We start from the raw sequence: 24,931 nt of genomic DNA, 5'->3' as shown, positions 1-24,931 counted from the left end.
CAACAGTGAATAAATCTTTGAGTCGGTGTGTCGGCCTCGGCCACATCGTTATGTCGAATGTATACCGTTTCTTTTCTTTATGAAAGGTAGTTTCTTTTATTGGCCAGCAGAGGCCACACTATGCCCATGGCGGGACACGGAACACAGTCCTCATCGAAACTGGCCTGGTCGATTATTATCGCATCTATATTTATTGGTGTTATTTATTTATTCCTGTGTACATATGCATGGATACATCGTAATGGATATGTACACGTGTGTGTGTGTGTGTGTGTGCGTGTACGTAGATGTTATTGGTTATTTATTTGTAACTATAATTTTTTATTTACCATCATTATTGTCCTCGTTTTTTTTTATGTTCGTGCAATTATTTTTCTGCTGCCAACTCGACCGCGCCACACTTTAGCCCAGCGGGTGGCGGTGATGCACCAAACAGCTGTTTTTTGTGGTGTTTTTTTTTAGTTTATTATTTATTTTAGATATATATATATATATATATATATATATATATATATATATATATATATATATATATATATATATATATGTGTGTGTGTGTGTGTGTGTGTGTGTGTGTGTGTGTGTGTGTGTGTGTGTGTGTGTGTGTTTATTTATTTATTTATTTTAAACACACATTTAAGAACATACAATAACTCGTAGAGAATACATACATATAATACATTATTAACGTCACCAAATAAATGAACAAAATATGGGGGTTTAAATAAACTATATATATATATATATATATATATATATATATATATATATATATATATATATATATATATATATATATATATATATATAAACTGTAGGCATTACATACATAAATGAAAAAGGAGCAAGGACTTCAAGGCATAAATCAAAACAGCTGGTTGGCCGCCATGAAAACGGAGCAGAACGCTTCCGGGTCGCCGGGTCGCGTTGTGGTGACGTCAGGGCTGTACTAAACAACAGCAAGGGTAGCAAGATGGCGGACTCGGAGAAGCCCAAAGCGACATGTACTTTCCTTTTCAAGAAATCCACCAGGAAATTCTCCGGACGAAAGAGGAAAGCAAGCGACAGCGACAAAGGCAAGGGCTGGTCCCCCTCCGCGTTGGTTTCATATTAATCTGTTCACATTTCCTTTAGCAACACACGGCCATGAACTCCGCCGCGCGTCCGTGTGTGAGAGCTGCGTTCTTATTTATGGTTTGTTTGTTTTTTTAATTTATACGGATTTACTTTGCAGATGGCGGCAGCGACGAGGACAAGAACACTGTGGTTAGAAGAGAAAGGAAGGACGCCAAGGCGAACCCAATGATCCAGAAAGTAATGTGTGTGTGTGTGTGTGTGTGTGTGTGTGTGTGTGTGTGTGTGTGTGTGTGTGTGTGTGTGTGTGTGTGTGAGGGAAAACATCCTGTCATTTAGTTTCATCGGTTGACGTATGGAAATAATTTAGTCTTTTACATAATTTAGTGTTTTGTACGATGATGTAGAGACAAATGGAAAACGATGAATAAACGACTTCAATCCACAAATTTGTTTCCAGACCAAGAAAGTTGAGAAGGAGACGGTGTCATCCAGTGACAGCGACGAGAAGGAGGACCAGAAGAAGATGACTGTGGCCTACAAGTCCACACGGTCAGCAGTGAGTTCAAAGTCCTAATAAAACACTTTTAACACATGAATAGTCACTTTTTGTAAATCTCATCTTGTTCCAGTGGGGTAGGGTGTGGGGTATATTGGGCAACAAGTGAACAGTCAGTTCTTGAAGTTGATGTGTTAGAGGCAGGAAAAATGGGAACGATTAAGGATCTGTATGACTTTGACAAGGGCCAAATTGTGATGGCTACACGACTGGGTCAGAGCATCTCCAAAACGGCAGGTCTTGTGGGGTGTTCCTGGTATGTAGTGGTTAGTACCTACCAAAAGTGGTCCAAGGAAGGACAACTGGTGAACCGGCGACAGGGACATGGCCGCCCTGATGGCAGTGGCTTCTTTCAGCAGGATAATGCGTCCTGCCACACAGCAAAAATGTTCAGGAATGGTTTGAGCAACTTGACAACGACTTGAAGCTGTGGACTTGGCCTACAAATTCCCCAGACCTTAATCTGGTCGAGCATCCGTGGGATGTGCTGGAACAACAAGCCCGGTCCATGGGGGCCCCACCCCACAACTTCCAGGACTTAAAGGATCTGCTGCTAAGGTCTCGGTGCCAGATACCACAGGACACCTCCAGAGGTGTTGTGGAGTCCATGCCTCGCCGGTTCAGAGCTGTTTTTGCGGCACGAGGGGGAGCTGGACAATATTAGGCAGGTTTTTGAAGTTTGTGGCTGATGGGTGTATATCTGATCATTTATATCTGATAGTCGGTGACTGATATGTTGTTTTCAAAGTTTATATCAAATTTGGCCGAACAATGCCGAGCAGTGCTAAACATGAGGCTACAGGCCTTTTGTTTTAATCGCAGTTAGAACCAACCAGAATTCGCTTCTTAAGGTGAAGGCGCATTTGCTTGTGAGAAGCGGCGATTTCAAAGAATTGTTCACATTTAAATCTCACTTCTCAATTTTTCTTGTTTTCCTCCTCTGCCTACCTATAGAAACCGGAGGGGCCTGAGGACATGGGTGCCACCGCCGTGTACGAGCTGGACACAGAGAGAGACAAGGACGCACAGGCCATCTTCGAGCGGAGCCAGAAGATCCAGGAGGTGAGTGGATGAGGAGCTATTCACATGTTATGCCACATCATTGTAGATGATTATGGTAGTTGTAGCATTTCACCATCCATCGCTGTTCATATAGCTCGAATTCTCTTTGCCATAATAAAAATAGGGCTATAATTTAAAACCAGCAGGCATGTCATCGCCAGAGAATTGATTTCAGCAAACGGTGCCGATCTAAGTCGTTGATACTAGTCGTCTCTTATCAGGAGCTGACCGGTAAAGAGGATGATAAAATCTACAGAGGCATCAACAACTATCACAAGTACATCAAACCTAAAGACACCACTATGGGTAACGCATCCTCCGGCATGGTCAGGTGGGTCTGAGGGCAGATGTTCATCATGGTTCAGCCATTTATAACAAGGATATACGAAAAAGATGAATCGTGGCTGGTTTTCTTTGGCTATCAATGCAACGTTCTTATTCTAATGCAGGAAAGGACCAATCAGGGCCCCCGAACACTTGAGAGCTACAGTTCGGTGGGATTACCAACCGGACATCTGCAAAGACTACAAAGAAACTGGCTTCTGTGGTTTCGGAGGTGGGACAAGCTTTCAGTTTTGTTCATTCTAGGCGATCCTATTTTTCAAAGGAGCATTCATACGGTCGCTTGGTGTGTGTCGGCGTCTAACAGCATCCCCGCCCTTTCTCCTCGCAGACAGCTGCAAGTTCCTTCACGACCGCTCAGACTACAAGCACGGCTGGCAGATCGAGAGGGAACTGGAGGAGGGACGGTATGGAGCCAACGGTGAGTTGAGCAGCCGCGTTGCTCTGGGTCTGCCGATTCACTTCCCATGTACGTACGGTGCAACTAAACTGCCGTCTGATTCCCGTGTAGATGAGGAGAACTACGAGGTGAGCAGCGACGAGGAGGACCTGCCCTTCAAGTGCTTCATCTGCAGGGAGTCCTTCAAGAACCCCATCATCACAAAGTAAGACTCCTTTGTCCGCAAGTCTACAAAACAAGCTTACTCCCAATAAGAGTCACGGCAGGAGGGTTGATCAGAACACTGGAACTATGATTTATTTGAATCTAGAATTTAGTGGTTGGTGTGTGGACACTCTAACCACCGGTCCTTTCCATCTCCACCAGGTGCAGACATTACTTTTGCGAGGTCTGCGCCCTCCAGCATTACCGCAAGTCCAAGCGATGCTACGTGTGCAACACGCAGACGAATGGCGTGTTCAATCCTGCAAAAGGTAAACGACGTGTCCTGCTTCGGAGGGTCAATGGACAGAGATTTAGATGTTGAGAAACGGCATCAAACCTATCTATTACTTCCTTGATTTGTTTGATTTTCTTCAATTTATTTCAGAGCTGATGGCCAAGATCCAGAAGCAACAGGCTGCAGAAGACGAGGCGCCCTCCGAGGAGGAGAACTAGCCTCTGTTCCACTGTCAAGTCGACATTCATTACTGTTAAGTGTCAATGACAAATAAAGTATTTTTTTTTAAAACAGTTGCAGTGTTCTTTGAAATGAACAGCTTTTATTAACAAGTAAAATATTTTACTTTTACAACATTTTCTTTGAGCCTTCTCTGGAATTGACATGCAACCAAACACAACAAGCACCAGTTTGACATTCACGTCTGACAGATGTAACATTTCCCCCAGAGTTAAATTTGTGGAATCTGTTCTATATTCTGAAGATTGAAATAAACAAAATGTGAACATTTGAACTCTCATGACAAAATTGCAAAAACATGCAGTGTAAGCCAAGAGGACAAACTGGAGCCTTCCATGTGCTGTAAACAGGTGAGTTTTGGTTAGTTGTGAAGATGAGTATCTAGTTGGCATGAAAGCTGCATCGTCAAGAAGCCGTGACCAAACGAGAGGTAGCTTATTCCCTCTGCGGTAACTAGCAGCTTGTCAGTAATGCTGTTAAGAATGTTAAATACCAGTCCACATCGAGATCCATGAACGACCCTCTTAATACTTTAGCATCAACTAGAGAGAGAAAAATCAGTTGCGAGTCTAAACATAGATCTTTGTGTCTACGTGGCAAATAACAGGCCGTTAGTGCAGAGGTTTGTGCATACCAACAGTAGAGCAGACTCGCAAAAAGACATCAGAGAGGCAACATGGCTGCTGGCTTTTAAGCTCTGGAAAAGAGCGTTTCCATTCATGTATTTAAACTATGTACATTACAAATCCAGCCTAGTCTCGCCTCAGAATCTCCCTTTGACATCCAGGTCTTGTGTATTCCCCATCGGCGACATCCACTTCCGTCAATGTCAGAAGTCCCAGTCATCCACCTCCAGGTGACTGAAGCCCGACTCCAGGCTGGCCAGTCCGGTGGGGGAGCCCTGGGGCTGGGAGCTCTCGAAGCTGGTGATGGGCGACACAGGCCGGAAGAGCTCTGGCAAGGCCTCCGATGGTCTGCGCTTTATCTGGGATTGAACAGAGACACGAGCGTGACTTTATTTTTGGAATGCGATGGCAACAAATCATCAGCGCTAATTTTTTGCTGGTTTATGCGAGAGGCGATGATTATTGATGTCATTTTTGTATCGTACACACCTGTTTGAAGAAGGGATGGCCTATGAGGGCAGTGGCAGAGGGTCTGAAATGAGGAGAAGACTTAATAAGGTTAGGGTGTCCAATAGTGCTTTAGTTAGAGGGACAGTTTTTTGGGGAAATGTACTTTCTGTCTATCTTACCCAGATTCAAACGAGAAGGTCGATACTGATTTCATCACTGTGCGTCCGGTACCAAGACATTGACGGGCTGCATGCTAACTGTGTTAGCATGGCTGCAGAGGGGATCTACTAGCCTAGCTCCTGTGAAAGTCCCAAAAAACTGGAGTGTCCACTGTAAAGTCACTGCTTGACTCACCTCTTTTCAGGGTCCCTCTGCAGACACAGCTCCACAAAGGCGTGGAAGTGTGGGGAGAAGGTGCGACTGTAGGGGTGTCCGGCCGAAGAGGAGGGCTCCCCGTTGGAGTGGCGGGCCCCGCTGGCCCCGGTGCCCTCGCAGATCCCGGAGTCGGCCCCGGAGCGGGACGGCTTCATGGACAGCTCCTCCGGTGGGATGGTGGTGGTGTCCAGCAGGCATGGCACCGTCCCATTCAGCTTCTCCAGAAGCATCTAAGTGAAACAAGTTGAGACAGGACAGATTTTGCTGTGTGTCACATTAGTGACCGGAGTAGACAACCGGACCAGTGTCCCCAAGATTATTTGAGTTTGAGACCCTTGTTTTACAGTAAATGCCTTTTCACCTTCACCAACATTTCCTGTGGGTTTTAATTGACATTCCATTCCTATGGATAGTTAGTCGTTTTGCTATTCTTTGTTTATTTTTATTGTCATATCTTCTCATCCTGGAACGGAACGGGGATCGCTCTGGGTTTTTGCGAGCTTTTCCTTGCCAATTTGAGGGCTTAGGGTGTGCCATCAAACTGTCCTTCCAGACTATCTATGATGGTAGATATACAGCCATGATCAATTAAAACGTGCCGAGTAGACAATAAGTGATGACATCTACACTGCTTACCTGTGTAGCTGGCATGTCCTTAAAGGGAACGTGTCCGTTGGCCAGCTCGCAGGCGGTGATGCCCAGGCTGTAGATGTCCGACCGAAAGTCGTAGCCCTGCAGATTCTGAAGGGAACAACACCAGGCCGTCACTATCTGATTCTGTCCACCTTCACATTTACCGTAAAAAAAATGATATTTACCGTAAATTAAGTAGCGAAATGCATTTTGAAATGTGTTGGTAAAAGCCGGTACCTGTTGCAGGACCTCGGGGCTGAGCCAGGGCAGCACTTTGACGCTGTACTGGGGGAAGTCGTGGACCACTTTGGCCCGCTGGCCGTGGCGGATCAGGCTGAAGATGCTCCGCAGCCCCGACATGCACACCTGGCCGTCCGCTGAGATCAGCAAATGGCTGGCCTTCACACTTCTACGCACACGTACACGCATACAAATGGAATGAGGCGACTCCCTGTTCTGATCCCCACCGAATACTCCAAATCCCCAGTGTATTTACATATGGGCTTTACCGGTGCACGTAGCCCATGTGGTGGATGTATTCCAGCGCTTTGAGCATGCCCAGAAGGATGTACGCAATAGCCAGCTCGCTCATACCATCCGTAAAATGGCTGCTGATCAGGTCTCTGGCTGAGCCTGGTGAACAAACACAGGTAATGGTGAGTGAGCCAGGCTCCCTTAACTAATACACAACGTTTTGTCTCGTTTTTTTTGTCCATTCCTTACCATAGGCCATGAAGGGTGTAATAACCCACAGCTCGTTTTCAGCGATAAAGATGCTCCTATAGGGAAGGATGCTGGGGTGGTGGAACAGCTTCGACACATGCAGTTCCCCCTGTGAGAGAGAGGAGGAGAAGGGCGGGGGTTCCACTGTATCATAGCAGGACGACGAACAGAGAAGAAAACACTGAATGATACCGAATCACGGTCGGCAAAGTTCTTCAGAAAAACGGCTTCACGGGTGACATCAGGAAACCCAGTGATGTAAGAGTGAGGAGAGGAAGAGTGAATTGGGAGAAGAAGAGAGACTGCTGGGGAAGGGGAGGTGGTCTTGCCTCCAGCCATCCGACCCTTGCAATTTAAGGGTTTGAGAGCTTTCCTGGAGCTTTTTTTTCCTCTCTCGTCCAAATTAGGGGTTTCACATTAACGGTCATAAGATGAAGAGAGACGAGAACGAGGAGTAACGGCTTTATGAGGAAACTTTCCACGACGACAGAGGCAGTAGTAAAAAGCTGAACAACGCAGGGGAAGGATGGAGGGATGATGATAGCGGGATGCAGACCTGCAGGTAGGCGACCATGTCATTGGTGCACGACTCCAGGTCAATTCGACGAATGGCTACGTGCTCCCCTGTGGGCCGGTATCGGGCGAGGTTAACGGTCATCAAGTACTCCAGGCCCCGGCCTTGTGGACAGACAGGATATAAAATAAATGATAAATAAATAATTACATTTAAAAAATCTGTCAAAATGTCTCATCATGACTATTTGGTTTTCTTCCGTCCCTCCCTACTTACCGATGACGGTGAGCAGTTCGTATGCGCTGCTGTCGGGCAGGAAGCTGGCCATGATGTCCCGACGCGGCAGGGAGGTCAAGCTGTCCTGGCTGTCCTCATGGACCTACGCGGACGGGGTGGAGGAAGGAATTTCCAGTGAGGGAAGATTGTCTGGCCGAAGAACGGCAGAGACATGACCTGACCTTGACGGTCGAGCGGGACTTTCGCCCCCGCCCGACCGTCGAATGATGTTAATATCACCAAAGCACATGCTGGGACCCGAGTGGATTACTGAGTGGTGGGTGAAGTCGGGTTTACTTTTGATCCCGTCGCCCCGTAATCTAGACCGAGTAAAATAAGGCACTTAACATGATTGCACACGTGGGATTATAGTCTGACAAGATGCATGCAGCGGCTTTGTGCCTCTTTGGAAAGACTCTCAGACAAAGGTGGGTGTTAGCATGACAGTGCACTTTCCAAAGACACAACGATGTTAACAGGACAGTGTACACGACAAACTGTACTGGCTTCATAGGCTTCATTATATTAAATACCACAGCATTCCTACAGTACATCTAAATGTACTGTTTGATGATTCCATTTCAAGCGGAATCCACCCAACTGATGCAATTTACATGTTATTGCTTTGACCTAATGTATCCAATAACTACTTGAAAAGAAATAACATGTAAATATATTTTCCTAAAGGTTTTAAGTCGTATAGTACATAAGTGGATACTCTATTAAAATGGAAAACAAATCTGGTGAGAAAAAACTCAAAACAGATTAAATAAAATTAGTTACATGCCGTCAATGTTTTAGGGATAATTTTGGGTCCTTTATTCCACAAAAATGGAGAAATTGAGAAATATGCAGCAGACAGCACTCTGTCTGCTGTTTAAGCAATTTGAGTGTTGCCATGGAGACCAGTAAAAGGAGCCACGTTTCAAGAATTAAAATATATAACAGTGCGAATATCTACTATTTATCTAAATATCCACTACTGAAACAAATTTACCAGGTACAGTGTGAATATTTCACATTAAAACATGAATTTACTCAATCCATCTTAAAGATACTGGTCTTAAGGATGCATTCATAACTGTTGATTTGGTTAAAATGTCCCATTCTAATTCTGTGACTCCAATTACAGGAGGAAAATTGCCATGACAAAACAGAATCCGATAGGGTTGCCATGCATACATTGACATCCACCTGTAGTTCAGTGGAAATCTACAGCAGCAGACATTTACTTCAAGGCCGGATCATTGAACCAAAACAGGAGAATAGCTCATGAACTAATCTGAAGAGATAGTTTAGACACAACACAACAAGGGATCCCTTTAGGAGAGATTAGGTCTCCCTCTGTGGCAAAAAAGCCCAGTGCACCTGTGAACAGGAGTTTCACCACAGGTTGGAGTGAATATCTGACAAGGATAACATTATCAGGTTATTGTTATTAGCTTGATGATAACGATTATCTATGAATGCTCCTATCGCTTATAGCTTATATATTGTATTGTTAAACGAGAGCTGTTAGTCACTCTTGTTCACGTCTTCGGAGCACGTTGGACCATTTCCCAGCCTTCCCAGTCTGACGACTTATTGAGTCCTATGACCTGCTGAGTCCTACGCGGTTACTGCTCATCATGAACCAGAAACTCATGCATGGAAGTGCACAGCACTGAGGATGATGAATTCAATCACTCTCACACACACACACACACACACACACACACACACACACACACACACACACACACACACACACACACACACACACACACACACACACACACACACACACACACACACACACACACACATGCATATTGAAGGATGGCAAAGCGGTGACAGCAGTACCACACTTACTTTCCTGTGAGAGAATCCCTGAGCTTGCTCTGGGATAGAAAAACCACATCAATGACATAGACACACGCACACGCACACACAGACACACACACACACAAACACACAAACACACACACACACACAACAAGAGAAAGGACTATGTGTTTAAAAGTAAGACCAGAGCCAGATAGAGCAGCCCGCAGCCTGGTAAGATTCCTGCAGAGCGTCTCTGATAGATTAACCTCACCAGATTCCCTCTAACACATATAGATTGTTAGCATCATCTTAAAAAATATCTACCTCTATGATAAAAAAGGAAACATTGGCTGAAGATGGCGATCTGCCATACAGTATAATGTAATGCAATGACAACAGAGCGAAGCCAGAACAGAAATAACTTATAGTTGTGAAAACATTCAACGCTCTGCAATGACAGAAGGGCAAGAACAGGAAGATGAGGTAAAGCTTTGCAAACAAAGATTAATCCACCCCACGACCTTTTCAACCACACCTATCGTCGTCATTTTCGGAGATTTACAATTTTTCTTTCTGTTAATTGGGGGTACATTAATATAACCTGTCATTTACCACGCCTATTGGTAGTTATTGTGATGTTAATTGCTCAGTTTCATAGTCACAAACTCTGTCTGAAAGTCTGAAAATCTAAAGAATCCTAACAAGATGAATCTCCCATTTCATTTGAGATCACATTTCAGAAGGGTACAGCATAAAAAGCTGAAAGTACATGAGATAGTTTATAAATACTAAATCAAAAATGGGCAATTAAAAAGCTTATTTCGCTAAAGGACTCCAGCAGATGCTGCTATCGATATAAATTTCCCCATTGTAGGACTAATAAAGGTTTATCTTATCTTGTCTTATTTCTACTCATATATTTTCTTCAAAAACTAAACATTTTGTTAGTCACAACATGAGTCACCAAAACACAAATAAGTCCTTTTTTTTGCATTATATGCAATAAAAAGAACAGAAGGGAAAAGGAAAAGAAAAGCAGCCACAAACATTCACGTTAAAGGAAGAAGCCCTACAATAACTGTAGCTGCGGCACGGAAGCTCTCGCACTTTGGCCAGACGGGTCATGGACAACAAAAGCCTGCACTGCAGCTGGTTGTTTGTGGCAGCATGTTGCGTTAAGGAGCCAAGCGGTGTAAACACTCTGTTCGAGCAAAGCTACAGATAGAACTAAAAGCTTTTTCTTTGTGCGCTCTGCGGACATTGTATCTCTTGTACCTCACCTCCGAAAAACTCCAAATCCCCCAGGCTCTCCACACTCAACTTTTCTGATACCCAACGCTGACAGACATAGAACGTTAATTACAGACATGGAAAGAGAGAGAAAAAAGGCAGAGGACCATAAGGACACGCTTTAAAAAAAAACCACAAACGACATCTAAAGCTCTGATCCAAAGTCAGCTTTACTTGTGGATGTATTTCTCGATTTGATAGTGAGGTCATTTAGAACTTAGTGGAGATGTCAAGCCCTTCATAGTGTCACCCACTATTATCGTCGGATAATGTGAAAAAAGCTTACTGGCCAAAGAGGTCTGCCACACAATCAACTCTGGAACTGTTAGAAACACTTACAAGAAAAGACATGGATCCAGTTGACCGTGAAACCTATAGTTTCAAAAACCCATCCGGAGAATATCTGCAGAGAAAAGTATACAACCACCATGAAAGGTGAAGGATTTATTTTAGTAATTGTCCAACTGTGAACCTCAGGAAAACCACTTCCTCATTTATAGTAATAATCACAATAAGTGCGTGTTTCGTGGAACAGCTTTTATAGAATTAAAGTGGCAATGCATAAGATCGTCTGTGTTGGCTGGCTTACACTACGAGCGGCAGAATCCTATTCAAAACGACAATGGTTTTTTTTTCCCCCCTCAACATCGAGGTCTACGCTCGTCTTTGCTCCAAGACGGTCGTTCTTTTCTCAAAAGTACGCCGTCTTCTGATCGATTTATTATTATTATTATTATTATTTAACGTGATCACTTGAGGTGGTGGGGATATTTCATCTGAGGGTGCTGTTCTTTTTTTTTTAAATGAATGTTCATCCATATCAACAGTTTACTCAGTTTTCTATATGCCCATAGTAAACTGCATACCTAGCTATGCTGGTTCATCAAATTCACTGCGGTTGCCGTTCACTTCTTGCGTGGTGGACCCCGCCACCAACAATGGAAACACCGTATCAAGTAAAAACATGCAGAATGCAAATACATTGAATGGCTGTTTTTTTGGCTGCCGGCTAAATCAGGCATCACAAGTGGGAGGTTAGGGGATTGTATTTTGAAAAGAATCTTACGGATCACCACTTTAATTCAGAACCACGTAGCGGATATAAACACGTTTAAACCGTGAACATTCAGGGGGGGGGGGGGTGTGATGATGGAACGAGCTAGCGGAAACGATAGCTAGCTACCGTACATCACATGAATAGTTAGTGGCGCTACAGCGGATCCACCGATAACCCACCTGAATAATGTTGCTCACATGGATATCCAAAAGGATGGAGAAGCGTGCGTAGTGGCGTTTGGTAGAGTTAAGGAGCCATTCTCTCCGGCGGGGTGTTTCTGACAGCCTCCGACCCGTCTTCGCGCCGATTGGCCGAGGCGGGGGAGCGTCGTATGACTCGCGTCGAAACCGCGGGAGGACGCATGCGCGGCGCACATCGACGACGTAGGACGCCGTCGAGGTCGCGCTGTGAAATTGCAGATTTCTTCGGGACCCGGGAGGCAGGTAAGTGCCGCCCGCCGGCGACGTTATCGTCACATTAAACACGCGTTGGCCGTAAATAACGTTTTCTCCACGGTCCGATCTCGGGGAATCCGCTGAAATCTAGGCCGTATTCGCACACGCTGCCTGTGGCTAGCACGCCCACCGTTTTGCGGCCTTAGTTTACTAACAAGTTTACGCGCCCGATGCCCCATGGCCATGCACTGTCGTTTAGACTGTCTTTAAACACATCGCCCTAAAAACGGGAACAGCGTGTGTTTCGATCTTATAAGCGCTCCGGCCCCATTCCAACTTCCGAACCAATACGCGAACAATTTGCGATGACAATTGAACCGCGACATAGCACGGTCACAATGGGGCGCGATACGTCGCTATAATGATAGATATCGCGATAAGACGTCCGGCGCGTCGCTTATCGCGTTGTAATTAAACGTTGTTTTTTTAAGGGGTCAGAATTCGCTTATTGGGCCACGTGCATGTTCATATGCAAGTCATTTGTCGTGGTGTCTGATGGCTGGTGCAGGCAGACGAGTGAATGAAATGAATGAAAGAAAATGCAATATCTACAGATTATACAGAATGTGTTCTATGCAGCAGACAGTGTGTATGTATAACTGTGCTGTTACCATAGGTTGCGCAGAAGGCTGCGTTACAGTAAAGTAACGATACAGTCAAGTAATCAACGCCTCTACCTGCTTGGTCATAATATCCCCAGTATTAGTCATTGTTTCTCTTGTGTAATATCTTATGAAAGCGTCAATAGTCATCTTGAAAATATCGGAAAGCTATTGATATTGAGGTATTTGTCAATTTTTTTTTTTGATATTTGATTTAGTCAATAATGCCCATCCTAAGACTCTTATTATTCAGTAGATAATGTAGTTGTGTCCTCCGTCTCTACAGCTCAGATATGAATTGGAATAAAGGCGGTCCGAGTGGTAAGCGAGGTTTCGGGTTTGGGGGTTTTTCCCTCGGAGGCGGAGGGAAAAAAGAAGAACCCAAACTGCCTCCCAAAACCCACATGTCGTTCGGGCCACCCGGCTCGGCAGGGAGCTACGGCAAGAACCAGCAGCTCCCTTCGTTCTACAAAATAGGAACCAAAAGAGCCAATTTTGATGAAGAGAATGCGTGAGTACCACGGCTCCCTGATAAACACTGGAGATGCACAAATACACGCCGTTCCCATTTCGAGTTCCATTTGGTTAAGTTTGGTCAACATCCAGATCATCTAGTCAGTTTTTGTCAAGCCTCACCACCTGGCTTTACGTTTTCTTCCAGGTATTTTGAAGACGATGAAGAGGAGTCTAGTAGCAGCGTGGATCTGCCATACATCCCCGCTGAGAACTCGCCTACAAGGCAGCAGATGCAGGGAGGTGATGGCGGCTCCGACAGCGACGACGACCCGCTAGATGCCTTCATGGCAGAGGTTGAGGTGAGATGGGGATAACGATTGAGGAGACTGAACGAGAAATGCATTTGTGAAGGTTTTTAATACCGGGGTGTACGTTTGCTGTTTACTGTTAAATTTTGGTATTCAATCAGTATAATGTTTTACAACTTAAAATATTCAGGTTTATAAAGATCAATTAAAAGTTTTCAGGTTTATTTTTCATTATTCTGCCATATTGAATATTATTGTGTAACAGTTGGCCTAAAAATAAAATACACTGGTACCTTGATTTACGAGTGCACTAACATACGAGTTTTCCGAGTTACGAGCCGTCGTTCCATTGTTTGTTTTTTTTTTTTGTTTTTTTTTGTATTGATTTGCGAGCAAAAATGCGCTTACGAGAAGCGAGCTTCTGCTAGGCCGCCGCTGGTTGGCATGGCAAGCGAATCCGGCCAGCATCCCGCGTCTCACTCATTCACGTCACGTGGTTACCTGACCGTGGAAGCATCTCTTTTGTGTTTTGTGCTCGCAATTTGTGCTTTTTTGTGCAGTTATTTTGCTAAAAAAAAAAATGTTCTAACCATGGGTCCTAAGAAAGTAAGTGCTATGAAGAAGAAGCCAATGATCTAGATTGAATTAAAGCATGAAATCATAGAAAAACATGAGCGAGGTGTGCGTGTGATGGAATTGGCGAGGCAGTACGAGCATAGTACTTCTACGATATGTACCATACTGAAGCATAAGGAGGTGATAAAGGGTATTACGCCAGCCAAGGGCGCTAAAATAATGTCTAAGCTGCGGACCACTGTCCATGAAAAGATGGAGAATCTGCTGTTGGTGTGGTTGACTGAGAAGCAGCTCGAAGGAGATAGCTTGATAGCGTTTTATGTTTTTATGCAATATTTGTTATTTATAAATACATTTTTCTTATTTAAAAACACGTAACAAAAAAAAAATGGGGTGTTTTTTGGGGGGCTGAAACGGATTAATGGCATTTCAATGAATTTCAATGGGGAAAGTGTGCGTGTGCGTGTGTGTGTGTGTGTGTGTGTGTGTGTGTGTGCTTCAAACCAATGGACCATTTTTAATTTGAACCGCAATTTCTTTTCAGTTTTTCTCCAAACAAACTAAAAAGGCCAATGCAAAATTTTAATAAAAATTCTTTATTAACACAATAAAGATACATTAAATTACTTACCAAGTATTCTAGGAAAGGCAGCATGTGAACAAATCAGTTGTTCAACAATAGAAAAAAAACAAAAAAAAAACAGCACCACTCGGCTGTCATTATTTAGCAGAGATTTTTTTTCTGTCAAATTGGGGGGAAAAAAAGTCTTCTGAGGCCATTCCTGGGGGGAAAAAAACTTGGAAAATAAAAAAATGTAATAAAATATAGAATGATACATTATAAATTCTGATAATAAAATGAATAATAAAAAAAAAATACTCTCAAACAAAAGAACATCCAAGGAAGGAAGGAGGTGAGACAGTCTACTGCCTCTGGCTTAAGAAAACCCTCTCCGAAGGCGCACTTGTCGCAGGAATGGAGAGAGATTTCTTGGTCAGATCATGTAGCTTCCACCACCGCAGTTCATGCTCGTGGACATCTTTATGGTACGTTTGTCGGGACACGGGAGTTTTGTGCACACGCGTTCTGGAACGTGAGAGAGTAGGGAGCCCCTTAGTGCAGGGGTTCTCAAACTTTTTAGCTGGCGACCCCTACATTCCAACTCACCGAAGTTCGATCTAAAACAGGACATGTTCAAACCTCCGTTGAGTTGGAACCCCAAGTGATAAATTCATTGCCATTCGTGCTGCGTTGATGCTTATTTGTGCCGTAAAAATTATAAGGCTTTTGATTTTTAATATTATGTTGAAATCATTTCATGAGCTGTTTTATGTAACTTTTCACCCCATCATCATCCATACCCACAGTCCCGCATTTTGACCAGTTGTCCCGCAACAAGACGGAATGTCCCGCATTTTGATCAGTTGAAGTTTGTAAATTGAAATAGACATTTCTATCATATTGACATTTATTCCCATGCATGCTGTGCCAAGGGTCAGTGCAGCAGCAGCTGCACAAGTATCTCCTCCTGCAGTTTAGGGGAGAGGAGTGGGAGAGTGAGTTGCTATGGTTACAGGGACGCTCCATGCAGCCGTACACATGGACACATAAGCGCACGCTGTCTCTTTCTCTCCATCTCATCATTACAGTAATTGTGGCCTATAAAGTTCTTCATTGTGCATCTACTGAATAATTTAACAGAAAAATTATTTCTGGAAAAAAAAAATCTTTACAATCTAGAACTTTTTTTTTTCTCACAGTTTTGCGGTTCAGCCATTTCACAAACCATAGGAAAGTAAAAATACAAATCAATCAATTAAAACGAAAAAATCGCCCAGCAGTCGTAACAGTTAATTCCTTCCCATTTATATTGCTTAAAATGTTCACAATTTGAAGTTTATCTACATTATCCCGCCATATTATTTTGTGTTCATTTAACTGTTGGCTTTATTGTATATTTCACTTTTTCCCAAGATGCTGACATTTTTCATTTTTATATTTTTATTCTTTTGTTTGTCATCATTACTGCCTATTGGTTCTAATGTGAGCTGCTGGCACATTGCAATCTGTTTGTTTGTCCCTAAAATAATTGTCTCCCTGCATTCTAGACCCAAGCAGCCAAAGACATGAGAAAACTAGAGGAGAAAGAGAAGGAGAAAAAGTCTGCCAAGTAAGACCTGCATTTGAATTATTATTTTTTATTATTTTTATTTTTTAGTCTCGAAAGGCCCTTTTGCAGATGCTCAAATTTACACGCCACACAATTCCACACAATGCACCATTCTGATTAGTTCTCGAACGTTGCCTTTGCCATTGACCACATTCAAACACACCTTGCTCGACAACAATAAACCTTTAAACCTTAATATAGTATGCATGCCTTTCACAACAGCCCATACATCAGAGAATGTTTACATTAGTTGTGAATAAGTGGCCTTATTCATAGTGGGATGAGGGCTGCCGTGGGTGTTTGAACAGGCCGCAGGGAAGTTTTTTTTCTCCGCTTGTCTTTTCAGGGGTATTCGCGATGACATTGAAGAAGAAGATGAACAAGTGAGTGAGACGTCCAAAGTTCTAAATCCACCACATATTTGATGAGAGGGAGTTCCCAGTCTTTCTGCTGCTTAAATGTGTTATGACCCCTGTCCCAGCCACCCCTAACAGTACAGGCTGCATATGTCATAACTTAATAATGCACCTATTTGTCCTGTTTTAATCACATTGATAAGAACTGGAGAGAAATCACAGAGTCGGTAGTTCATTCAACGAATGCAAAAAAAAAAAAAAAAATCCCAAAGCTAAGTGTCTAGATGTGTCACGGGGTGTCTTAAGTTTCTAACCGCCGTTTGGGGAACTGCTGTTTGGGGAACTGCTGTTTGGGAAACCGTTGTTTGGGAAGGTGTTCAGCAAGAAGCTTATTGGTCGGCTCACATGCGATGCTGTGCTCTTTGCAGGAAGCCTACTTCCGCTACATGGCAGAGAACCCCACAGCGGGGTTGACTCCCGAGGAGGAGGAGGAGCTCGTCGACTACGACAGCGATGGCAACCCCATCGCTCCCACCACCAAGAAAATCATCTTGCCCCTCCCCCCAATCGACCACTCCGAGGTAGGATGCTCGGGCAGTTTTGTCGTTGTTGGTTGTCGGCTTTCCTTTCGTGTTACCTGTTTATTGTAGATAAAATGGAAAGAAAACCTGTAGGTTATGCTGATGACATGGAGAATTTCACTAAATTAAATGAAAGGAGACCTTTTATGCTCCTTTTAACACAAGTTATTATAGGTCTCTGGGGTCCCCAAAACATGGGGACCCCAGAGACCTTGATTTTTATTTATTTTTTGCTGAAAATACCACTCAGATTATGCATTCTTACCATTCTAACATCCCTGTATACCATTCTGTTCTTAAACGGGCGTTTTCTTTTTGTGGGAGGAGCCACCCACCCGAGGCCCCTGATTTATCATGTTATTGTAATGCACACTGACTGACAAAAAAAATGTTGTTGAATTATTCAGATGGAGGGCGGTTCTAATTGGAATGACTCCCTCAATGACGTGAATCAGGATGAATGAACGGCTCATTTAAGGACATATTTTCTGAAACCGACAGCTCACAAAAAAACTGACTGGGTTGTCTTTTTTCACAGTTTGTGTGTTAGTAGACCCATCAGGGACCCAAATGTATGTGCACAAGCACTGAAAATGTGGGTTTTGCACAATAGGTTCCCTCTGAAGTAAAAACTTGTTATTTTAAGTGATTTGTCTCCTTGTAGATTGATTATCCACACTTTGAGAAGAACTTCTACAATGAGCATGAAGAGCTCAACAGCCTGACAGCAACTCAAGTGGTGGAGCTGAGACACAAGCTCAACTTGCGGGTAAGTCAAAGACCCATCTCTGACCACACACACACACACACACACACACACACACAAAACTGTTATCTGTATTTAATTACCTGACTTAATACCACACTGAGCACTGTTGGTCTCTTTTTACCCATAGCCTTCCTTGCCTTGAGCTGTATGGTTTTCTAAAACAAATCCCTCAAGTCATTTATTCCAACTAGTGGAAATAAATGTGTTGTAGTGGTACTTTTGGAAACAGCTTTTTGACACTGTAGTCGTTCCTCAGATGAAATGTCATAGTCTGTCTTTTTCAGCTTTTCCGAAATGTATACTCTACAATTCCAGGTGTCTGGAGCCCTCCCTCCCAAGCCGAGCACAAGTTTTGCCCACTTTGGGTTTGATGAGCAACTTATGCACCAGATTCGCAAGTCGGAGTACACTCAGCCCACGCCTATTCAGTGCCAGGTACAGTGCAGGGCTGGTTTCAACGTGTACAGAAAAAGAGGATATTATAATAATATCTGAAAGTATGAAATCAATTCAGCAAAATGTTAGACCTTAAATGTATCTGAACAATGAAAATAGATGTATATTTATAATTTATGTTTTTCATTTATTTATGTTGTTGCCAGTCCCCCCAAAAAGGCAAATAAAAATGCAAAGTGAATTTTTAGCTTCACATCAACTCAAATTTCTTTAACTTTTATGTAAAACAAGCTGTGCCCCCCCAAAAAAAACAATTAATATAATTGTGTAATATAGTAGTTCAATGCAATAATATAGTAGTTAGATACAAAATTTTGATTAAATTTTGCCCAAAGCAAGATTGAAAACTCTCTAAATTTCAAGATATCTGCAGGTATTCTGTTAATAGTAATATTTCAGATTAATTAATCAGCACGATGCACATTGTTATGACGCTACGGGCATTTTTGAATGATGCCATTTTAAAAGCGCTCCTCCTGTAGTCCTGCTCTATTTGTGTTGCAGGGTGTGCCCATCGCTCTGGGGGGTCGGGACATGATCGGTATTGCTAAAACTGGCAGTGGAAAGACTGCAGCATTTATCTGGCCCATGCTGGTTCACATCATGGACCAGAAGGAACTGGAGCCTGGAGAGGGACCGATCGCAATCATAGTGTGCCCAACCAGGGAGTTGTGCCAGCAGGTCAGAATGCTTTTATTTAAGGGTTAATGTTGATGTATTACTTTAAAATGTGTGTATGTGTATACTGCATGTTAATGTGTATTATGTCTGCAACTCACAATTATTTTTCGTGATCAATTGATATCGACTATCATTTTCTTTCTCGCGATCATGGTTCTTGTTGAACAGATCCACACTGAGTGTAAGCGTTTTGGGAAAGCCTACTCCCTGCGCTCAGTCGCGGTGTACGGAGGCGGCAGCATGTGGGAGCAGGCCAAAGCTCTGCAGGACGGAGCCGAGATCGTGGTGTGCACCCCGGTAAGGAGGCTCAAGGGGGCGTGAGATTTTAAGAGCTAAACTGTGTATTCCACTTTGCAAGGAAGGCCACATATCGACGTCATCTCCACCTGCTCTCGCACAGGGTCGTCTGATAGATCACGTGAAGAAAAAGGCCACCTCGCTGCAGAGAGTGACGTATCTGGTGTTTGATGAAGCCGATCGCATGTTCGACATGGGCTTCGGTGCGTTGGTGTCATAGATCCAGGATGCTTTTCAAATGGGTTTTGTAGGTCGAAGTCTCATACTTTCCCCCCCCCCCCTCCTAATTTTTGCTTTTAGAATATCAAGTGAGATCTATTGCAAGCCATGTCCGTCCCGACAGACAGAGTAAGTGACCGCCCAGAGGAACGTTCTGCTGGGTTTGGCAGTCTTTGCCAAAGTCGGTGTGCTAGTAAATCCAAACATAACTCCTCCCTCAGCTCTTCTGTTCAGCGCCACTTTCCGAAAGAAGATCGAAAGGCTTGCCAGAGACATCTTGGTGGATCCCATCCGTGTTGTGCAGGGAGACATCGGAGAGGTGCGTCCCCTCACTCAACCTGGTTCCCGATGAACTGTACAAAAATGGGTCAAATGCATTTTGTAGTAGGTTAAATAAAAGCTGACCAAATTGGGTTGTTGTTTTTTTGTTGTTTGTTTGGGTTTTTTTTTTTTTTTTACATACAAGATTTTCTTAAGATTTCAGCAATGTGACACCTTCCTCTTTATTTGGAAAGCGCTTCTAATTGGCAATGGATGCATGTATACAGTAATGCAATGCTCACAGTTCTTAACAATGACTAGAAGAACTGCAGCCTCAGCTCATGAAATGCTGCCTCAGCCTTTCATTATTGAACTGAAACTAAAATTCAGGTGTTTAAACTCTGGGACTATTGAACACTCCATTATACTAACATTGGACGGAAGTATAACCCACCCTCCGTCTCCAGGCCAACGAGGACGTGACCCAAGTGGTGGAGATCCTGCTGAGCGGAACCGACAAGTGGACCTGGCTGACCCGGCGCCTGGTGGAGTTCACCTCCTCCGGCTCGGTCCTCATCTTCGTCACCAAGAAGGCCAACAGCGAGGAGCTGGCCAATAACCTCAACCAGGACGGCCACAACCTGGGCCTCCTGCACGGCGACATGGACCAGAGCGAGAGGAACAAGGTCATCGCCGACTTCAAAAAGAAGAACTTGCCCATTCTGGTGGCCACCGATGTGGCAGGTAGGTGTGAGACGAGATCACCACCACGACTTCCCGAGGGGAGAGTTTTTACCCACATAGACTTATTTTCTCTCCGTAGCTCGCGGACTGGACATCCCATCGATCCGCACGGTGGTGAACTACGACGTTGCAAGAGATATAGACACGCACACGCACAGGATCGGGCGAACGGGTCGTGCCGGAGAGAAGGGCGTGGCCTACACACTCCTCACCAATAAGGACACGTCGTTCGCCGGCGACCTGGTCCGGAATCTGGAGGGAGCCAATCAAAGTGTTTCTAAAGAGCTGATGGACTTGGCTATGCAGGTGAATTGGTTGATAAGTAAATGAAAAAATTTGGTGTGTGTGTGTGTGTGTGTGTGTGTGTGTGTGTGTGTGTGTGTGTGTGTGTGTGTGTGTGTGTGTGTGTGTGTGTGTGTGTGTGTGTGTGCGCGCTTTATTGATGTATTCCTTTTCTGTTTGTATTTCCCACAGAACCCCTGGTTTAGGAAGTCTCGTTTTAAGGGTGGTAAGGGAAAGAAGATGAACATTGGAGGAGGGGGTCTAGGGTACAGAGAGAGGCCAGGCCTGGGGGCCGACAGCTCTGTGAGTTAAAGATCTATTCACTTCTCACTTGGACTTGTTTGGGAATTGTATAGCTTTGAATGGCAACTAAACCAAACCTTGTGTGCCACGTTGAATTGATTCTACATGACTAGAGCGCTGTCTCCATCTTTGTAGAACAGGCTCCAACTTTTTTGTTTCTCCATGCAGACTCCAGAGGTAAGTAACATTCTCTTTCTTTCCCAGGAACGCAGTTCTGGGATGTCTATGTCTTCTAGTAGCTTTGAAAGCTTCAGCAAACCCACCGCTGGAGCCATGGGAGACCGCATGTCGGCAATGAAGCAGGTCTTCCAGGTACCACTCACATTTTTCCACCAAGGCATGTTGAGGGCCGGTTCGGAGCTGGTGCCTAATCTCAAAACCAGCTTTTTGCAAACCCAGCTCTCGACCAGGAAAACTGGTTCTAGGACAGCACCAACACTCTGCTGGTCTAGAAGCAAGAAACGCTTACGTCAGGGGCTGGGGGCGGGGACAACCAAGGCCGACTAAAGCTTTGTGACAAAGTTTTTTTTGACCGCTTCAGCATGGACGTAAAATCTTAACAGTGTTCCGTGAAGGAGTGTCTAGTGCTTGAAGTGGGCCGGTAATCACTGGTGTTCACAGTACCGGCACTTGTACGTTCTATTCTTTGGCATACCGGGACTTTTTTTTTTTGCATAACAGCAAGCTGCCGATATTCTGTTCTGCCCTCTCAAGTGGACAAATAATGTAAACATCTTGTAAAATATATAATATTTTATTGAGTCGGAGCACACTTTGTCTTTTTTAATTATTAGAACACACAAGCTGCGGGCTCTGGCTAATCCGACCAAGTCTCCCGGTTTTCGCCACAATTAAAATACTAATTATAATAATAATAATATACTTGTTTTCAGCGCTTTCATAGACGTTTATCATGTTGTCTGACTCATTACCTAATTAAATCGAAAATACATAAATAATGCACCATGAAACATAAACCATAATGAAAATTAATAATAAGTGTCCCCCATCCTGATGAAAAGGCAGAGAAGTATGCACAAGTATACTGTGACGTAATGGTATGGCTCTCGGGCTCCTTTATTGCCTATGGTATGGCTCTCGGGCTCCTTTATTGCCTATGGAAAATCAAACCGGTTCTTAGAAGGTTGGCAAGTTGAACTAACTGCAAACCTGCACTAGCACCAACCCAGAACCAAAGCTAGATTTGCGTTGTTGGAACGGGGGTATTAGTGATGTATTTTCTCCACCGAGCTGCACATTAGTCCTAATCCATCTGACTGCGGTAAATGTCATCATGGCTGTGCTTCCTCGTTCCTAGGCACAATACAAGAATCACTTTGTGGCTGCGTCTGGCATCGCTCCTAAGCTGACCACCAAGTCCAACAGCTCGTCTGGTTGGACCAGCGCCGGTAGTCTGAGCTCCATCCCCACAGAGGCCGCCGAGGCATCTGACAGGTCCAGAGCGGCTGCCGCCTCCATGGCTCCCCCACCCTCCTTCAGCGTGGGAACCAAGATGGCCGGCTTCACCAGCGCCGGTTCTCTGAGCTCTGTTCCCAGCAGTCCAACCACACTGCCGCACAGTTACCCTCCGGTGGCTTCTCCCGTGGCACCTCCGGTGGCGCCTCCCTCGCCAAAGGACAACTCCCGAGACCGGCACGGGGAGGACAGGGGCCGTCACGGAGATGGCCACTACCGGCATAGCGACAGGAGTGACCGGAGCGACCGGAGCGACCGGCACAGTGGTGGTGGCGGTGGCAGTGGTGGCGGCGGTGGCGGCGGTGGCAGTGGTGGCGGCGGCGGCGGGGGGGAGCGGGACCGTCACAGCGATCGCTACGGAGACAGAGACCGCGATCGGTATGGGGACAGGGAGCGCCACGGCAGCAGCCGCCACGGAGAGGGTCGCAACGGAGACGGAAGCAGAAGGGACCGAGACGACGGGAGGAGCGAGAGGGAGTGCGGGGACAGGGCGTCCGGGGAGGCAAAGGGGGACCGGGGTGAGGACAGTTTCGCTGTCCCGGATCCGCCCCGACGCAAAAAGAGCAGGTGGGACAACTGAAGCGGCAACACTAAACAACGAATCATGCGGAGGCAACGGTGTTCTCCACAACGCGGCTGCAGGCAGAGCCAGGGCGTGTCTGTTGGGGGACGACAAGAGCACAGGGCTTAAGTTTGGGTTAACACCTGAACCTTGACTGTTTGGTTCAAATGACGAAGGAAAACTGGGAGGGATGCTGTCTCAGATGTGCTCGAGGTCATCCACATGGTGACCCCCGGGGGACGGTGGGGGCTCCGCAGCACAGGCAGCTGAGACGACTGCTGTACATACAACTTCCAGACTGTTCTGGTGTCGAGTCGCCGGCATTGGGCGATTAGAGCCAACTTGATTGTGGTGTCGCTCGGCATTCCTGAGTTGAGATTTGTTGCTTCCCGTCCTGTGTTTCCCTCACTGAGCCGCCTCCTGCTTTTTACGCTTGCAGAGCCGATACTGTATTTTCGTAACGGATGTTCGCCGTTTGTGAGTGGTTTGTTAAGCTGCGTTGCTAAGAGTTCTTCAGAGCGTTTTGTTTGTTTTTTTTTTTTAGGGTGTTATTTGTGGTAGGTACATGTAAAAAATAAAATAAAATAAAATAAGTAACAGTTTTGTCTTGTATTCAAGTTTTAGTGAAGTGCCGTCATTTGGCATTTATGATTTCTATGCTTTTAAAAGTTCATCTCGCCAAGCCACATTTGTTTGTATGAAAAGAAAATGTCATTTTCAAGTGGTCCGTTAATGGATGATGTCAAGTTTGATTAAAAAGAATTATCTTGTCTATTCTTGTTGCATTGTCTATGTTTGCTGAACACCACCTTGGTTACTATTCATCAAAGCACATGCAATTAGCATATAACTGAACAAAAAGCTCAGTTAATAAGGTTGTCTTATATCTTATCAAATAAACTATAATTTAATCGGCTTAAATTGGCGTGATGTTCAGTGTCACGTCTGGTGGGAGCAAGGTCAGTCCAATATTTTAACAAAAGGGAAGTGGATTGAATCCCAAGTGGAAGTAGAAATTATTTATGAAGTTAAATTTTATTTCAGTTATTTTTTAATGAATGTTCAATATTGATGCGCACATCTACTCCTTAACATTCATAGGTTGCTTGTGTGTTATCAGGTTTATATAATTATTATAGTTTAAGTGTAATTTGTCCCATTTTACCACAGTTTTCTAATAAGTAGTGACTTAAATGCAATTGCTTAAGTGGAAAAAAATGGTTAAAATTAAGGTATTAATCATCTCAAGATGGCGCCTCATACGGTCGCCTGGGGTGTCGGTGCGCGTTGTTTTATCTTGTTTTTTTAAGTCTTTTGAACGCCTTGTGCTTTCCCAAAAACCCATCACAGAACCACTCCTGGACCCCCTGCAGTTCACTTAAAGGTCTGTAGACAATGCAGTAAACTTGGCCCTCCACTTCATCCTCTAGCACCTGGACTCAGCAGGAACCTACGCCAGGATCCTGTTTATGGATTTCAGCTCCGCCTTCAACTCAATCATCCCGGCTCT

The 24,931-nt window shown here is 44.5% G+C and overlaps 3 protein-coding genes across 6 annotated transcripts; 2 read left to right on the top strand and 1 right to left on the bottom strand.

Annotated features, from left to right (window-relative positions):
- The first annotated feature begins 954 nt into the window (after positions 1-954).
- Positions 955-4,166, top strand: rnf113a (ring finger protein 113A). Its single transcript, XM_080009627.1, has 10 exons — positions 955-1,076; positions 1,235-1,314; positions 1,535-1,633; positions 2,588-2,695; positions 2,917-3,026; positions 3,145-3,251; positions 3,369-3,458; positions 3,549-3,642; positions 3,804-3,910; positions 4,027-4,166. Exons 1-10 carry the CDS (start codon positions 974-976, stop codon positions 4,092-4,094), a joined length of 966 nt encoding a protein of 321 aa, XP_079865753.1. The 5' UTR covers positions 955-973; the 3' UTR covers positions 4,095-4,166.
- Positions 4,167-4,184: 18 nt separating this feature from the next.
- strada (STE20 related adaptor alpha) lies at positions 4,185-12,173 on the bottom strand. 3 transcript variants are annotated; one of them, XM_080009624.1, is made up of 13 exons: positions 12,046-12,173; positions 11,149-11,212; positions 10,800-10,857; positions 9,565-9,593; positions 7,714-7,816; positions 7,480-7,601; positions 6,924-7,032; positions 6,710-6,833; positions 6,438-6,609; positions 6,204-6,308; positions 5,547-5,797; positions 5,232-5,274; positions 4,185-5,101 (listed from the first exon to the last, which is right to left on the bottom strand). In XM_080009624.1, exons 2-13 carry the CDS (start codon positions 11,158-11,160, stop codon positions 4,946-4,948), a joined length of 1,284 nt encoding a protein of 427 aa, XP_079865750.1. In that variant the 5' UTR covers positions 11,161-11,212; positions 12,046-12,173; the 3' UTR covers positions 4,185-4,945. The 3 variants fall into 3 exon arrangements, with proteins under 3 accessions (XP_079865750.1, XP_079865751.1, XP_079865752.1); XM_080009625.1 differs by lacking the exons at positions 9,565-9,593; positions 10,800-10,857; XM_080009626.1 differs by lacking the exons at positions 9,565-9,593; positions 10,800-10,857; positions 11,149-11,212 and having other exon boundaries at positions 12,046-12,161.
- Positions 12,174-12,252: 79 nt separating this feature from the next.
- ddx42 (DEAD (Asp-Glu-Ala-Asp) box helicase 42) lies at positions 12,253-24,193 on the top strand. 2 transcript variants are annotated; one of them, XM_080009675.1, is made up of 18 exons: positions 12,253-12,309; positions 13,210-13,434; positions 13,585-13,738; positions 16,373-16,434; positions 16,781-16,817; positions 17,219-17,371; positions 18,036-18,140; positions 18,456-18,575; positions 19,101-19,277; positions 19,446-19,574; positions 19,678-19,777; positions 19,875-19,922; positions 20,015-20,112; positions 20,522-20,798; positions 20,878-21,104; positions 21,273-21,383; positions 21,588-21,695; positions 22,702-24,193. In XM_080009675.1, the coding sequence occupies exons 2-18, from the start codon at positions 13,217-13,219 to the stop codon at positions 23,437-23,439; spliced, it is 2,862 nt and encodes a 953-aa protein (XP_079865801.1). In that variant the 5' UTR covers positions 12,253-12,309; positions 13,210-13,216; the 3' UTR covers positions 23,440-24,193. The 2 variants fall into 2 exon arrangements, with proteins under 2 accessions (XP_079865801.1, XP_079865802.1); XM_080009676.1 differs by lacking the exons at positions 12,253-12,309; positions 13,210-13,434; positions 16,781-16,817 and having other exon boundaries at positions 13,718-13,738.
- Positions 24,194-24,931: the final 738 nt, after the last annotated feature.

Source organism: Zeus faber, assembly GCF_960531495.2.
Source record: "Zeus faber genome assembly, chromosome: 11".
NCBI classification, from domain to species: domain Eukaryota; kingdom Metazoa; phylum Chordata; class Actinopteri; order Zeiformes; family Zeidae; genus Zeus; species Zeus faber.
The sequence above is the reverse complement of the archived record's forward strand: the minus strand, read 5'-3'. Positions and strand labels throughout refer to the sequence as shown.